Source organism: Monomorium pharaonis, chromosome 1, assembly GCF_013373865.1.
Source record: "Monomorium pharaonis isolate MP-MQ-018 chromosome 1, ASM1337386v2, whole genome shotgun sequence".
NCBI lineage: Eukaryota > Metazoa > Arthropoda > Insecta > Hymenoptera > Formicidae > Monomorium > Monomorium pharaonis.
Genome location: NC_050467.1, coordinates 39679313 through 39696974, shown reverse-complemented (window position 1 = coordinate 39696974; position 17662 = coordinate 39679313). Strand labels below are relative to the sequence as shown.

The following is a 17662-nucleotide window of genomic DNA, read 5'->3' as shown; positions in this document are numbered from 1 at the left end:
GATACATTTGATACGCGCGATGCATCTCGAATCGACTTGATTTTTGACGTTCGCAAAACAACGAGTCCGAGTTCCGGTCGTGATGCGCCGCGCTAAACTGTAATTATCACGAATTCATCTTAAGAAGTGATCACGCATTCTTCTTGCTACATGATATTACCGATGATCTACAGTACATTGAAAATTGTAGTCTTCCGCGGCGCACGATCGCGATCGTCTTGATCCACGTCCAGGGTAATAAATCTGCCCTAATGTTGGGTTACGAGAAACAGTTATCGGGGACTTGAAATTTATCGGTTCCTTAACAATTTTCCGCTATTATCGTCAACAATCATTAACAATTCTTTCAATCGTAACAATTCATCGGCAATTCTTATAACCTGATATTAGTACGCTACAATAAGTTTAGAACATTTATCTCTTAAAGAATTATGGATGTAAACGCATTGTTCCAAAGTAATATTTCCGTACGCTAATGCTACGTTTTGACAGTCAATAATCAGCTGTTTATAATTTATAGTTTGACAGGCTAAATGTTGCAACTTTTAACTAATTATCCGTATAACGCGTCATTATATAAATATTGCTTTTAATCGGTTAAACGATATTAATATTAATATCAACATTGTTTCTAATCTCGTAACCAAGTTGCACAAAAATAATTTTTTTTTTTACCGTTTTGCAATATATGCCGTAATAACAATGATATTAAAAAAAAAATAATATTTTTGCAATATTTAATGCATATTTAATACGGTCGTTCTCTCGTGTCTCTCGATGGCGATTTTCTTGATTTGCTCCCATAGCATAGGATAGGGATGAATCGTTCTGGCAAAATCCGCGCGGTCCAGGCGATACAATTCGCAGGTCTCGACAGCGACAACGCTGGCCACTCTCCGCTCGTCCGGCATCACCAGCGCGATCTCCCCAAAGTGCGCGCCGTCCTCCAAGTGACACACTTCCTTTCCGGTACTCGTATAAATAGCCACTGTACCGGTGGCTATGAAATACATGCAATCACCTGGTTGATTGACCCGTACTATCACGTCGTTTGTCAGAAAAATTTCGGATTTTAACAGGACAACGATGCGCGTTAGTAAGGGGAGAGGCAGATTGCTGAAAAACGTAACGTTTTCCACGAGTTTGCGGCAAGCGTGCATGCCGATTTCCTGTTGCATATGCGGCGACAGAGTGTTAAGGATCTCAACCTCGTGAAAGAATCGATGTTGAAAGCAAAATTCGTAGTAATCTATGATACGGCATCGAGTCGAGTACGGCAATCGCTGACGCTTCATATACTGCTCGACCTCTGCTATGATGTTTTGATACGTTAGCTTAGAGTTGTTGAAGCTCTGGTACAGCAGGTTTACGCGAGCTATCAGAATCCAGATAGTCAGACTCCCTAAGATTTGCAAGATGATCACTAGCGTTAGGTCCGCCTCGTCTTTCGGTTTTCTATGTAGAAAACCCGACGACAGGAAGACAGGGACAGCGCGTAAGAAACTGTGCAGATACTGCATGGCGTTGGATTTTTCCCAAAGATCGAACTCGTGTATCCAGGCGTCGTCGCCGGGTCGCCTCGGTTGATGCATAGAAGTTGTTGCGATTGGCACTAACCAGTAGAGGCAAGACTGCCACTGAAACGCTATAATCAGCCAAAATATCATGACGCAGACTTCATAAAGGACTACAGGAACGTTATACGCGTCAGCAATCTTCGTTATGTAACAACTGAGAGAAAACACGCGAAATCCGCATATCAAAGACACCAACTCGCGTGCGACTGTGTCTTCCTGCCATGTTTTAATAAACGCGATATCGGTTGGTAAAGAGCCCAACAAATCTAGTAGGAAAGTGCCATATATTATGTACCTCTTCATTATTTTTTTCGGTTCCATCACGACAATGTGATGCAGATGATCGAAATATCTGTTCAACAATAAATTTTTTATTTTAATTTTATAGAAACTTTAATAAATTTTATTATAATGAGAACATTAGAATACGATACAAGAAAACGCACAACGCACGTATACAATGCATAAAATTATATTCCTACGTTGTGCGAAAATGCGATCAGCGCAATTACAAACGTTTATATTTTTAATTAAAGTATATTTACCCTGTCGTAAAATTAACGATTATATCCACGCAACAAAGAGAAAGCAGGAGATTTTTGCAAACTGTCCAATAAGGTAACCGCATGTTTATTTGGAAGGCAGCTTGATATGGAACAGTCAACAGTAAGCACGTTATCGTTAAAATCACGAGGATATCCCAACAAAATCTGCACTATAAAGAACATGTTTAGTTTCATATATTCGATTTATGATGTACACACATATTAAACATTTTACGTATACAGGAAGATTGTAAAAATTTGTCAAGGAGGAATATATACCTAAAGGTACTGAATGGATGAAGAATATGTTTGTAGTCATGCAAATGCCGTTGCTTTTCTGAGATTAAGGAAGCATAACTGCGAAAATACTTGCGGGCACCTGGATTTTTTTCCGATGCCATCAGCAAAGAGCGGAACGCGTCAAACGCTTTTTGAAAGGAAGTGCGATCGGGACGAAAGAGAATATCTTCATTTTCGGTATCGACTTCGCATTTATGTTCCACATGAAGCATTGTGAAAAAGTCGCGGTCAAAGACGGTGTAAAAAAAGGGGAGCTTTTTAATTAAATGTATATTTCTAATTATAGAAATATCATTATAGAGACACGAAACAAGCGCGTATCGTTGGCAACGGCGACATCTCTTCAGATGAAGGGAGAGCCTGTTTATTCACACAGACTCGTGCGAGTGAACGCGGTCGGTATCGTTGCCGATATATGATCAAGGGATCTCCTTTCAATATGATACCGGCCTTTCAATATGATATTATCATGAAACTGTCTCAGTGGAAAAAGCAATATTCGTGTTAATCTATGAACGGTAAAATAATTTTCATATTGAGATAATTTCTGTTGAAATACAGGTAAAACATATGCTGCTGGTAACACTTGATTGATTTTGTTATTTGCACCTTGCTGTGAAGCCTTTTGCCTTACGAGGACAGCACTTTATTTCTAGTTATTTGTATCGTCAATTAAAAGTGCTTCAAAATATCTAATCATGTTTTCTTAAAAAGTATCCGACATGATGCATTTTTCATTTACGTTTTATATAAATATTTTAACTTTTTTGTCTTGTAATATCTATTTTATATAATGTTATATTCAATTTTTTAACTGTATTCTCTTCAAATTCAATTTATAATTTGCAAAAAATTTTGTATCGAAACTTTATAATATATTATACATATATGTAATATATATAATTAATACGTACATTAACTTTTTATTATTAAATTTATAAGATTTAAGATCCTAAATTACATTTGGAAAGTTGAATTTATTTAAACGTGTATCTAAATGTGTATCGCTAAAAGAATTTATTAAATTTTACATCTGCGATTCGTGCGAACGCGTTTATTAATATGCGTGTCCATCTCGAAATTAATATCATCCAATATACGAAATGCATCATATTTTTCATACGTTCCAGTTCATGGAGACGTGAATAATTGCCGGTATGATTTGCGAGTCGCGTACATCACAGCCAGTGAATTTTGGTGTGGTCAGTTTATTTTTAGTGCAACTGACAGTTGGTTTCCGCGAGATATAAAAATATCGAACTGACCGTACGAATGAAGAAACGTTTTTTCCTAGCGGGTGACAAATGAACGGTATATGTAACATATAACGGTATTTCGTAATGTGTTATGTACCGAAGTATTACACGTGTATCGGGAATTGTTTTTGCAGAATCGAAATTTTTGTTACAAGCGCCCGTCCATCCCTCCCAGCTTGGATTATCATGGTAAAGATGAGAGCGTCTACCAACGAAGATCGCAGATCGCTTTCAGGATGGATGATCTGTTCACGGTACATTTAAGTAACGCTTTATACAAGTCGGCTTTATGAGGGCTCAGACCTTCGTTGCGTGCACAGCATATAAAGACAACCTTCCGGTATATATTATACGCGTTGAATTCTCAATGTAACGACGAGATTTTATGGACGATTTTATTCGTTCTCTATACACGAATAAGTGCGTATATCCACATGAATAAACTTAGCCATAACCATGCCTACTCGAGTGAGTAAAAACGATATAAGTATCTTGCCACGCATAGAGAAAATGCTTAACGTTTATATCTTTACACTGATGCGCATGATGCGCTCTCTCAATTACTGTCGTAAAACAAAATCTGAAAGAGTTTCCTCGAATATTTCGCGAGCGACGCTCCTTACGCAGATATTGTGGCCGGAAATAAAGGGGTATCAGGAAACATTTTATCCGGGGCTCCGGAAAATCTACCGGTTAAGCGGTGTACGCAATTTAAAGTCACTACTTCTGTCCGTCCCGAGGGAATTAAGGGTCAGACGCGCAGGCAAGTATATCGCCAGGAAGTCGGGTTCTCCGCAGCTTTTTTCCTCTCCTATCCTGGTAATAAATTTTCAAGTCGTCCAGCAACGTCCTGGAACTCAGGAACGATGTTATAGACGGTGCTCGAGAACAAGAAGGGTGGTTACTCAGGATACGCTCACAACCCTCCGCACATACTAACGTGGATTTACCGAGGCCCATCCTCCACGTAACGACGAGTGACTGCGGAAGAGTCTATATACGCGATTCTGGGGTGGAAAGTTATGGGTGGTTTCGTTGCTGTATCAATATCTCGTTAGGGGCTACGACGGAAATAAAACCGAAATGTTCGTCTTTCTCGGGGCTGACCGAACCAACAAAATTGTAATGCGTCCTACAGGCGCCAGTCGCTCGTGCAATTTTGAATGTAGGAATAGCCGACATAGTAGACATTGAATTATTGTGTCATGTTTTATGAAAACTGCAATCGATCATTACAATACGTATATAGAAACGTTATCGCATGTATCGCAAAATCGGCTTACTGTATCAATATCAACTAACTCGGAAATGATGGAAGCGTTAAATAGGATCTCTAATACGCAAATATATGTATTTGCTAGTTATCCATTGATATTTACGACCTGCCTCTCATTAGAGAGAAAGATGGATCATTTCAAGTGCGTGTAATGAGCTTCATTCCGCAATTTCATAATTGCATTGAAATTTCATCAAATTTTGTATGAAATAGAGATTTAATATGTACAGATATATATATACATATATATCTTATTTCTAATTATGCCTATTATCTAGAATATATTGATATTATTAGAGGAAAAATGACTGACATACCTACAGATACATATAAAGTCTCGCAGAATATCAGAGTATGCAGAATAATTGCAAACAGGAAAAACGCTGCACTTTAGATTAAATGTTGGAAAAATGACATATTTTACATAAATACATATTTACGGATGCGTTACTTATTTTTTTGAATATTCACTCGCCAGTAGTTTTATTTTTATTAACATAGTAGACCATATTTCAACTCAATTGTCAGAACTGAGATGTTTCCTTTATATTTACGACGTAAGGGCGCGAACGAAGGTAATTCTTGCTTCCGCCGCAATGATCAATAAACCATCCCGTCCACGCTGCTGAACGACGCTTTATACTTCGATGGATGTAACGCTAGGGAAAGAGGCGGCAACTGGTGGTCGTAAGTACTTACGTACGTGTAGGTTCGCCGTGTATATACGCAGTGAGCTGCCAACGATATAGCCAGCGAGACGAAAACACTCGTCTGCAAAGTCTAGTACTGGCGTAAATATACCGAATGGTAAGAGACGTAGCAGCAGTTACCCAAAAGCCATCGCTACTGTTCGCTTATGGAAACACGACTCCGTAAATATTTTCGAGCAGTCTGGTTTTTTTGGCGCGTTATTACGAACAGCATTCTATACCCTTCAAAACGCCACCTTCTAAATCTATTAGAATAATTAACAATTGTAATATTAATAAATCATTGGCCTGAATTAAATTTAAGTCTTTCAAATTAAAAACAGCTGAACAATAATAGTCATATTATTTATACAGTTTATATTATTTATTGCAGTTCTCTCTTTTCAACGTAAATTTTACATGTAATGATTGTTGTCGTATTCATAATTTAGCAAATAATATTTGATTTAGTTTTTCGCTAAAATTAAGATGATCGATTTTATCCACGTGCATTCGATGCAGTAGCATCAATTATTTTTGTAATAAACGATTTAAAGATTTTCATTTTACACTTTTGACAAAATAACGCGATAACCGCGAAGGCATGTTTTTCAAAATAATGCTCCGAGCAATTTTTCGATTATTTTTCCAATACTGCCCGCACTGCACATCTCGCTGTAGTGATAAAGTTACTGGAGGTATATAACGCGTAATCTATTATTATGAGGAGGGAAGAGAGAGGAGGCAACTGGTGGCTGTACTTACGCTCGCTCTCGTGTGTTCTCCACGCGCATCGCGCGCATATACGCGTCGCGACCGCAGCAAGTTACCAGTGATATAGTTTGCAGCTGAAACAACCGCTTCTACTGTCTAGCAGTTGGCGTTTAGCCAATCCCTGGTGCCGATGCGCCTCTCTTCACCCGTTATACGAGGATTAGAGTATACTGCGCTACCCCTCCCCCGTACACCGTGTAATTTTCTCTTCTCTCTCTCTCTCTCTTGTTCTCTTATTCCATCTCTCTCCCTTTTATTCCCCGACATCTCGTGTATTTTATTCTTTATTGTCCGACTGGACCCGCGTGCGGACATGCCTCCGCTCCGCATTTGCATCCCGTTAAACGTCGTAAACTTGTCAAAGCGCGGGCCGTTATGTGCAGGATCGCGAGCCGTATTGCAGGCGGGCAACGTTTGCGGTATCCTCCAGCGGGTGCCCGAAAGACAAAGCACCAGGGAGACCGGGAAGGGGAATCCTGCTGCGCACCGTTATTCCGAACGAATCGACGAACTTGAGTGCACTTAACGGAGATTAACGTTCTTATATCTCTATCTCGGCCCGGCGACGATATGTTAATGAGTTGATAATACCGAAATTTGGCTAACGAGGGCCGCTGTATTTCACCGTCGAAAGCGACAAACAGACTTCTGCGACGGTTCTTGCGTGTCTTAATTCGAACCGAATCGCCGAACGTAGGAGTGCACTTAAGGCAGATTAAGGCTGTCGTAAGAGAAGATAAGTGTACGCCGATGTATCATTGATGTTGCAATTAGAACTGCAAAAGCGAAGACAATGCGCATTTACGAGTATCCCTGCAATTTATCAATTAATCGATATTGATTTTTTCTCATTTTTATGTAATTGAATATATGTTTAAAAAAATGATGTACGTAACTTGTTGCTAAGCTATTAAAAAATGAATCATTTGTTCTGAAACAAAAGTATAATAACTATACAATTCAACGCTTACACAATAACCTTTGTTTAAAATCTTACACTATCGTTTGTCACTTACCATTCTTATATCTAATGATACGATGTTAATTATAGATTATTAGCTCTACTGATAAACGTAATTTAATAATGGTAGCAAAATCGTCGTTCTTTTGTAAAATGGAGGCGTATCTAAATACTGCTAACTAAACTTAGATACAAAGGATGAATAGTAATTATCTGGTTTGCGGTGGCCATCCTCGGTGTAACCCTATTTCAGTACCCAATGAGCGCGCGACTCATAATTTATTTCACCCCTAGGTGTACAGAATATTCAAGTCTTCATTCATATACAATTACATTTGTAATTGTATATCAATGATCGTCGTCATCTGAGTTCTGTGTATTAATTACACTAATTAATGATCAATTTAAAACGAAGAATAATAGCTGGAAAACGACCCTCCCGGCATTATTATAAAATCTGATGCCTTAAATCCAATTCGATCGTTTTTCGTATAACGATGCATGGCCATTGCAATTTTTCATTTATGTCATACGTCGATTTATGAGTCTATTAGCCGATAATGGTGAAAAATACGGCTGTGGGAATAACGATCTTAGCTTATAGTGATCATAAATGTAGAATAAAATGTCGCGCAACGCGAGGGGTAATGCCGACGATGCGGCCAGGCTGGGCATATATTCACGGTGAATGGCGTGAGTTATGAAAACTTCATGATATATCCAGGATACTTTATGCCTTCATGAAGAACCGCTGAAATAACGTACAAGCGTAATGCCTTTCGTATACTCATATAATTAAAAACTATCCACTGAGATACACACATTTGCTGTATAATGCGAATGAGCGAAACGTTGAGAAGCTCAATTTTGCTTAAAAATATATATTTTAAATTAGAACTGATTGAAGTTGAAACATTAAAATTAATTTCAAAGTGAATTAATTTATTAATACATTTATTATAGGAAAATGTTTTGAATAATAATTTAGAGAATTGAGGTAATATATTTTACAAAAACGTTAATATATTTATTTTTAATTAATTGACTCGAAAATTCAAATGTAAATTCAAAAACATTAGCGTCTCTCGACACTGAAATAGACGACATACAATTTACACAGCACAGTTGAGAGCAAACGGGCAATACTCAGGACATCCGTATAATTTACAGTACATCAGTATCCGTATCGATATCGGAATTCTCACTAGTTGTATATTGATTCTAGCGCAGATTTCAATAACACCGTTCGCATTGTAATCAGATATCCATTACATTATGTCATGATGAAACCCATATAGTAGAGAATTTATTCTCCACAAATATGAACAAAGAAATTTGCTTCGTACAGTTAAATAGACGAAGCAAACTAAAATTTATATTTTAGTTGAATCTTTTGACTATCATGTCAATAATTAATAATTGAAAATGCATAAATCTATAATAACGCACGATTAGAATTAATTTGAGAGGCGAACAGATTGTGATATTACAACTTCTTAGAATGGCGCACCGTTGCTGTACAAGTTGTATTATGTAATTTATACTATCTCTCGCAAAACGTTACGACATTGCTTCCAATTTAACTATGTCACGTATGTCTAATGTGTCTAGTTGGAAAAGTTAGCACAAGTATTATCTAGTTGATCTGGGCTAAGTTGGACAACGCCTTAAAGATGTTATATGCTTGGCCAATTTGATGAATATTAAGGGGCGTGTATTGAGTTAGAATCTGCAGTTGTAGTCATAGATAGCAAATTGGGAAAGTTGTAGTGCTGCCGACGTTGCCGGAGCGCGTTTGCGTCTTGTTGTATTATCTTAGAAACTTTCTGACGTCTTATAAGTTTCCAACTTTTGTTATATACGTATGCAAAGTTGTGTCGCGAGTTCCGCCATGACAGGTTGTTATTGAATATGAGTAGAAACGCGCAAGATTTATTTATATTTTATCGACATATGTACGATGTAAATTTAGGACAGAATAGAAATTCGTCGATCCAGTGTAATATAAATGACACGGAAAATAAAATTCGTCATAGCGTAAGTTAGGACTACGTATAATCTATAATATGTATGCGAGAGTTAACTCTATTATTACTGTGAAGAACAGAAGTTTATATTCTTCTATGTATAGACTATGGACTTTGGAAAGAATATTTTCTGGTTATCATTGTGATTGAAAGTAGATATAAAAGAACGGAATTCAAAGCGAAGAAGCATAATACAGAATACAATTTTCATCTTGTGAAAATGTTTATTGTTTACATTGGAAGAGGAACATTCAGTCGACATTTAATCAGAGTATTTCAAACGGGCGGTGGTAGTCGTTATGCTCTATGGACGGATAATGCACACTTGATGCGTTCTTTGCTGAAGTTAGAGTAAACAAATTTAAAACGCTAAAGGAAAAATACAAAAGACGCAGATCCACCAACTAATTGCAATGAAACGCCACGTATTTTTAATCCTCCACTTGATTTCATTTTAATACCGTGTCAGCATATATAAATATATATTCAAACGCGTATGTGCAAATATTTAATTTCCAAATGTTACTATTATTTATACGTATCAATGTGCATACAATTTATTTCAAGAAAATTAATAATTGAATAAAAAATTGAAATGTTATTACACTTGATCTAGTTAAATTGTATTCGGTTTAATACAACTGATTTTATATTTTATCTGCATTAATCATGAGTAATGTTAAAATATTTGTGGATTCCTAGTAACCCCCTTGTTACATCGATACATAAATTCTGTGAAGAATCGTCAAATGCATGTAACGACCATTCTGCACGCAAATTGTAGAATGGGCTTGTACTTGTTTGCCTTGATTTACTCACGCGGCATAACTAATGTCATTTGACCGCAATATACATTTCAGTAGAAGTTATCCGAGTTAAACGCGACTACGTGCCGCGCTATTTCTACTTGTTGACCATTCGAATGAACGGGCAATATTTCTTAAGTTACGCGCTACTTGAATGGCGCGAAATGTTATTTTCATTATAGGTTTACATATTTATTCTATGATTTTAACGTTTATATGCCAACCATCTCCCGAGAGATAAGAACTTTGCGTTATTCTCAATATTCGCATAACAGAGCGCGCTATCGCACGATGAGAAGATATGAACAGGGATATAACGAAGACACGTAGAAAGCATGCCGCAATATATCATGCATAACAAGTGACTAGTCCAACTCTATGCCATGCACGAGTTGTCTAAGGGATGTTATTGCGCTCGACGCAATCACACAATCATATTTCTTAACTACGGAGAGAGAAACACAGCCTATTTCTCTCTCCTTATTTTGGTACCTATTCTTCCTAGTCATGCTTTCCTTTCCTTTCTCACAGCGTTTTTCTTGCTTGCATAATTAAACATAAATCATTGCTACATATCGAGTTATATGATGCAAAAAATCGAAGATCAGTTAGATTAAGTTGCGATTGTAATTAGTCAGGGAGATTGACGGCATTGTTGAAAATTGTCTTATATCATCTAAGCTCTTAAAATTCGCTCTACAGCATCACGATCTAAATAGAAATATTATGGAAACGTCAGATCAGATATTCGTTCAAATATTATGAGCTCTTTCTGGTGTACGTACAGATAATACGAAGGCAGATGGGTTATTTCACGAATATAATAAACACTCGTCGCTTTGCAGTACGTGCTACGGAATTTAACGAAGATAGCAGATTCAGCGAACAGAGAGTATTGAATACCGTGTGTACTGAACATTACAAAGCATCTTTGATTAATTATCCTAGCAATATATTCGCCGATTCAATTTGTTATAAAATTCGCCTCCCGACATATTTGCGGTTTAATAAAAAGAATTATACTAAGCATTTTCTGCAGTAATATAATTAACCGTTTCTTTGTATTATTGCTTATGAAAATTCTTATGAAATTCCTAAGCGGAATTTTAAGTGGAAAGTATGTATATACATTGATACTTTCATAGAAAGTTGATAAAATATCTGAATTATTTTATAATATTATGCAATTATATATATTTTTATACATTCGCAAAGACTGCCATAAGTACCAACTGTTTGTTGTCTCAATGATTCCCTTAAAGAATTACAGGATATTTTACTCTCTTTTCGTAAAAACAGAGTCGTAAATCCTCAAGACATTTCACTCGATTAATTTTACTCGATAATTTGGATGGTAACGTTGAGACAAATTATCGGAGTTAGTAAAACAGAAGTAACAATTAATGTACAGAAGCATACAGTTGAAATAAATACGCTGCACAAATGGAAAGAATAAATAATTACAACAAAATAATAAAATAATATTAGCAATTTTTTTGTTGATCAAATATAACATTGAGATTGATGTAAATCCGGGAAAATAATAAAATTTTGTATCTCTCCGAACACTCGAGTGTAACTAAAACGATAATTTTCTTACATCAAAAAGTTTAGATTTAAATATCTTCTACAGATATTAAAGTTTAAATAAGAGTCATTATGGTATTTTTTGAATACTTTATAAAAGTATATTAATAATAATATAAAAATATCTATAAATTAATAATATTAATAATAACAAATGAACTGCTTGGCATATTAATATGCGAAAGTTAAGAGAACCGTCGTGCTTTCGTAGAAATATTTATCGGCATTGGTTTAATCCTACAGTCACACCAGGACATCAGCATTACCATTAGTCATGTTGTTTACTCTCGACTCTCGGGAAACGCTGACAGCGTAGGGATGTTTTCTTCCGTGCAACCTAGAATTGGCTCCGGCCTGGTGGAACGTGAGCTTATCGAGTAATTCCATACGTCCTGGAGGCAGGTTATCACGACGAACATGTCTGTTCCTGTTACGCACGGAGGCTGTTACGCGCACGTGTACGGAGGGGCTCGATGCATCGGAATGACGCCGGCGCTCCGTTTACATTGTGCGATCGTAGAATACGGTTCGGCGAAACAGCAAAGGCGCAAAGCCAACGGGATAGCAATGGTGGAATTAACGTGTATTCGTACTACGCAGGGTTCGCCATATCAGCCGCGCCTAGATGAATGTTAATTAGCGGAAGATATATGCCACATCTCGCTGATAGAACGTTATCTTCTGTCGCTACCGCGGTAGATGTTATCCGCAGTAGTACGAACCGTTTATAAGTGCGACGGTGACTCTTAAAATGCGGTAACGTACTCGCGTTCGTTGCATAACAGTTTCTGCTGCTGGTTTACGTAAAAGTACGGGTACGCTATCGGGAGCGTAGGGCACGGACGATTGAATGAAGAATTACGATCGTTTATTCATGACCGACAGCAGTTCTACCTTCGGGAATCGAATGAGCAGACTCGCACCTGCGCGAGATCGTACTATGTTTCTTGCTCTGCGTCAAGCAAACTCGCGAAAAAGCGTAGGATATACGTCTACGTAATGTTAACACGTAACATATAATGAGCTGACATTGTATTTCAAGTTTAATAATATCCTCGCGTTCTGTAGCTGTAACAAGAAACGTAGATTGTAATAACATAATACGATATATCTTAATTAGTATTAAAGTATTTTTGTGTATTATTTTGTATGACTTGAAGAAAATTTTGCAAAGGAAAAATATTAAAAAAATTTGATGCAGCAGCGAATATTAAGAGCCCGCAAACACGTGTAGGTATGAATAAGCGACGTGTTATGTAAAGTGTCACAGTGGGGAGCGCTTAGTTATTCCACAATTCGCTAACATATGAATTCTGCGTGGTTTCGTGCCCATTAACTAACGGTAATGATCCAACAGAAATAGTTTCCCCACATCTACTTTGTCGAGCGACAAACTGTAATGGCGATGCAAGCCGAGTAATTTAATATAGCGTATAATTCAGACGAAATCGGGACCTGAAACCTGTTACCGCGTCTGGTTAAAGCAGCCGTGAAAACGGATCTACGAGCGGCTATAATAGCCGCTGCCAAGTTTTCGGCTGTGTTAGGATAATGTTCGAATCACCGGCCGGCCCGACTAATGAGTAATTAGACTACCAAGAGATGCGTCCAATTTTAAGACTCCCGTCATAGCCGCGTTAAGATAATGGGCTTTGCTACAGGCTTCGCGAAACTATCTCTCCTCCTGTTATGAATAACAATATAACTTTGTATCACCGAAGATGCCGCGAAATCCCCTTAATCAGAAGACATCGGAATAAAGCTTTATCTACAACGCATTATACTATTGATCGCAAATTTAATTATGTGGAATTAATATAAGATAAAGGATTGAGTCGTCTTATATCTGATTCCAAAAATTCCAAACGTAACGGAAATCAATATTTTAGTAAACTGCATGTAACTGAATTTAATTAAATAACTGTCGATAGAATATGGATTTAATTACATGCAAATAAAGTAACGGGTAACGATATTATTATGTAACTTAATTCAGAAATATGGAGCGCGCTGAAAATCAATAATTTGGCAGTTAATAGAAGAGCTGAAAAAATATCTGTCGTTGTCTGTCGCAACAATGATAGCGCGCGGTGTATTAACATAATAATATATAATGTAGGTTTTAAAAACAACCGAAAGATAGAAAATCGTGTATCAGCTTGCCGTGATTCGTCGTCTCAAGCGGTGTTTTTAATTAATTACGATAGTAGCAAATAACAAATGTCGTTAACGTGGTAAACAATCCTGCTGCTACAATTTCCTTAATGACATACAGAATGTGGTTTACCGCCGTACCTCGTTGGTCGTGTTTTATTTAGTCGCTGCGAAATCGTTACTCTCTCCTTGGAAATATTGTAGGAATAACGCAACGATGTAACTGGTGGTCTTAAAACCGTGAAATGACGTAAAAGTTCTCATGTCCTGAAATATTACCAAAACGGCATTTGTTAGGTCGTAAGTACGCATTATAAACGCAATCGTGTAATGTAACAATGCATTTTAAGGAAACCGACTGCCTCTTAAAAAAGCGTAAAAATTCATAATTTTATGTTCACGGTCAATTAAAAAGGAATGCAGCAGACATTGTACATAATATACTTTTATTTATATACATAATATACGCAATATATACATTGTCGTTATATAAGTACGCGGCGCTACTAAATCGATATACCGTTTAAGCGCGAGGTAATTCCCCGTGAAGAAACAAGCGTGCAATTAGTCTCTAAACAAGCGATGTAGATTTCACAGACTTAAAATACGTAACCAGGAAGTATTCGCCGAATATAATCAGTTTCATTGCAGTCGCGTGTGTTATATACAGCTTGCCTGATAAATCTGTGTAATCTACAACGAAGAAAAAAAAAAGTATCTAGAACGTAACATCTAGAAAAATGTTATATTTTTGCGGGCGAGAAAAGCGCCCGAGACTAGTCGGCCTTAATGTTGTTAATACTGTTCTCGTGAGACAACGCAATTTCAGTACTCAGTTAATGTGTACCTTGGATTAAGACAAATATTCGCTTTTATGTTTCAGGGAATGGCGTTTTCTTTTCTTTTGCGCGGAGATACGCGTGCACCTTGAGGTTTCATCAGCGGCTACAACATAGCAGCAACAGCATATCGGCGCTGCTGCGGTAGGCGATACGAGATGCATAGTCACGAATGAAGGAACTAGGGAGGAAGACAGAGAGGAAGGACAAGGTGAGTGAGAGAGGCGCGGTGAGACGACATGAGGGAAGAGCGCGGGAGACAGAAAGGGAGATCCCGACGAAGAGGAAGAGAGAATACATGAAGCGGACGAACATGGGGTAAAAGGAGAGAGGAAGACTACCGTACAGTGAGTGAAAATAGAATACGAGGAGAGCAGGTAACGGGAGGACGAGACCCGGCGGGGTGGGTCGCGGGAGGGAGGGGGAGGGGGAGAGGAGAGTTTCCTCCTTTTCAACCCCCGTGTTGCCGCGTACCGCGCACAGAGCGGCGCGTAGGTATACGTACACACTAGGCGTCTATATTTTATATCCGGTGTACCCGAGTTGTCGCTAGGGCGCAGACTCGAGCCAATCGGGGTCGGCCGGCTCGCCAGTTACTTTTCGCGATTCACCGTGGCCGCTCTTCCGCGGCGCAGGTAGACGAACGAACGGCAGTCAGTTAGTCAGTCAGTCAGTCAGTCAGTTAGTTAGTTGATGAGATGAAAAGGAAGGATGTAAGACGATTGTCGGCGGAGTAAGAAAAGAAGAGGCAGAGGGTAGGAAGAAGGAAAGGAAAACGCGACAGGAGGCGAAAAGGGATGAAAACTGTAGTTGTATAAGAGGAACGAAAAGAAGGCAAGAGGCGGGTGGAAAACACGAAAAGTGCAGACAGATAAGGAGAGCGGGAGGGAGAGGGAGTGAGAGAGAGAGAGAGAGAGGTCATAGGTGCTGGCCCCCCGTACCGCCGCATTCGCCGCACAAAAGCACAACTTGCGCACTGTTGCGCCGCGTTACCAAGCTACTGCGCGAGCAACCGAACTGTGCCGCGCGGCCACCCCTGCCGAGCAGTCGAGTGCTTTCGTGCGGAGTGTTTACGTCGTCGCGCGGGTAAACACACACGTTGTCGTGGCTCTCGCGCCCTCGCACAGCTCGCTCTCTGTGTCCCACGCATCTCTTTCTCTTCCCTCCGTCGGCGTGAATCAGCTGGAACGCCAAACACTTCATCCCTCGTGCGAACGTGAGAGGAACCACCTCGTGGAGTTCCGACCTCGTGATCGAGTGCTACTGAAACTACGAGTACTATTTGATACGGTGAAATACGGTTCGATCTGCCGGGCTATCGAACTCTCCTCCGATCGCTGCCAATCTACGAATCGTACGTAGAGGCAAGACGCTGGCGCTCACTTATGTCAATTCGCGACACCTTAGACAATCGTTCTGGAATTTACGTGAATTCGTTTCGGGAGTTCGTAAATCTCGCGTTTCGGACTTTATCGCGTCGCAATAGTCACGCCGGAGTGGCGCGCTCGCGAGGAATTGGGAGATTAGGATCGCTGGCTCGGGGGATTCGCTAAAGCGACGGGGTGGAGAAGCGGCGCGCGGGTACCGTGACAGTGCAGCAGTGTGCGACGAAGGCCTGCAACGATACGTGACTGTCTTAACCCCCCTCCTCCCCCTCCCCGCTCTTAACCGCCCTCCTCTCTTTGTGCTTATACATGTACGTCGATGCTCCGAGCGGAAACTCTCTCACGTCGCCGCGAATTGAACCTGCCTGAATAAGGAGACGGATGAAGGAGAAAGACGGAGAAAGAGACGTTGATCTCGTCACCGTGAAGCACTGGATGTTACTACGTCATCGCGAAACGAGGCGTACGTGTGCGGACGTACGTACGTAGTCGTCTTCGTCGTCGTTGTCGTCGTTTGCGCCTGGCGTAAACTCGCGCGGCAAAGTGACTACCCCGGAGTGCAGCGGTGATAAGAAGATACAGCCACGCGACGTGATCGTTAGCATAAATGACAAGCGCAGCCAAGGCATCGAACTGAGGTGAGTGGGAAGCTTTTGAGTTCAGCATCGCGTTTCCACGTACACACAGGAGATACCTCTCGGTCGAGCCCGATGACCGCGGTCGGTGATTTTCATCGACCGATTCTAGAATCCGCACGTGATACCTTGGCTGGTACATAGGATTTAATTAGAGGGAATAGGTCGGCACCGTCGCATTAATCGTGCGAGCTCCCGGCAAATGAAATTATAATCGAACGGCGGGCTGGGTCTCGAATTACGCGCCGCAGAGATAGAACCTGAGGCGCTTGTGCTTCTGGTGTTATCGCGTTCTCCCCCCCCCCCTTCCCCCCTAGAGACCTTTCCGCCCTGCTCCCGGAACATACGTAATGAAAATTCAAGGAAACTCGAAAACTTTTCGTACTTAAAAATCCAACTCTTGTTGAATACGTACGGATGCTTTTTACATTATCTGAAGCTACGATGTAGAAGGCGATTACAAACACAGCTACTGCACATGCAGTCCTTTCTAATTTACACATATACCTATCTTTACGCGACACAAAGATATTTTATATATAATATATATTAATCATAAGATAAAATGCACAGTATTATGTACGGTGCTGCTATTAATGAAACAGCGATTGTCCCAGGCGCAATTAAAATAACGAAATAAATGCCTATAGCTTGCAATAAAGGCAATACTTTCGTATAAAATTTAATCAATTACTTCCGTTGCGTAACAACGTTTTATTCTTCATAATCAGTAGGTCATTGCGCAACTGGAGTACATAATTGGCAGCGTACTTCTTTTTACTTGTTCCAGCGATCAAAGAAGTTTTAATGAAACTTTTTATGTCTTTGATCAAACACTTTTGCTCGAACGA

General features: G+C 39.4%; 2 protein-coding genes across 2 annotated transcripts in view; one reads left to right on the top strand and one right to left on the bottom strand.

The window, feature by feature from the left end:
- Nucleotides 1-567: 567 nt before the first annotated feature.
- On the bottom strand, nucleotides 568-3220 carry LOC105830367 (potassium/sodium hyperpolarization-activated cyclic nucleotide-gated channel 1-like). Its single transcript, XM_012669645.3, has 3 exons — nucleotides 2402-3220; nucleotides 2123-2287; nucleotides 568-1929 (listed from the first exon to the last, which is right to left on the bottom strand). Exons 1-3 carry the CDS (start codon nucleotides 2632-2634, stop codon nucleotides 738-740), a joined length of 1590 nt encoding a protein of 529 aa, XP_012525099.3. The 5' UTR covers nucleotides 2635-3220; the 3' UTR covers nucleotides 568-737.
- Nucleotides 3221-15245: 12025 nt separating this feature from the next.
- The window catches only part of LOC105835246 (teneurin-a), a 461026-nt gene continuing 458609 nt past the window's right edge, over nucleotides 15246-17662 (top strand). Inside the window, 1 exon segment of the mRNA XM_028191729.2 lies at nucleotides 15246-16814. The gene's annotated coding sequence lies outside the window, so the exon portion shown is untranslated.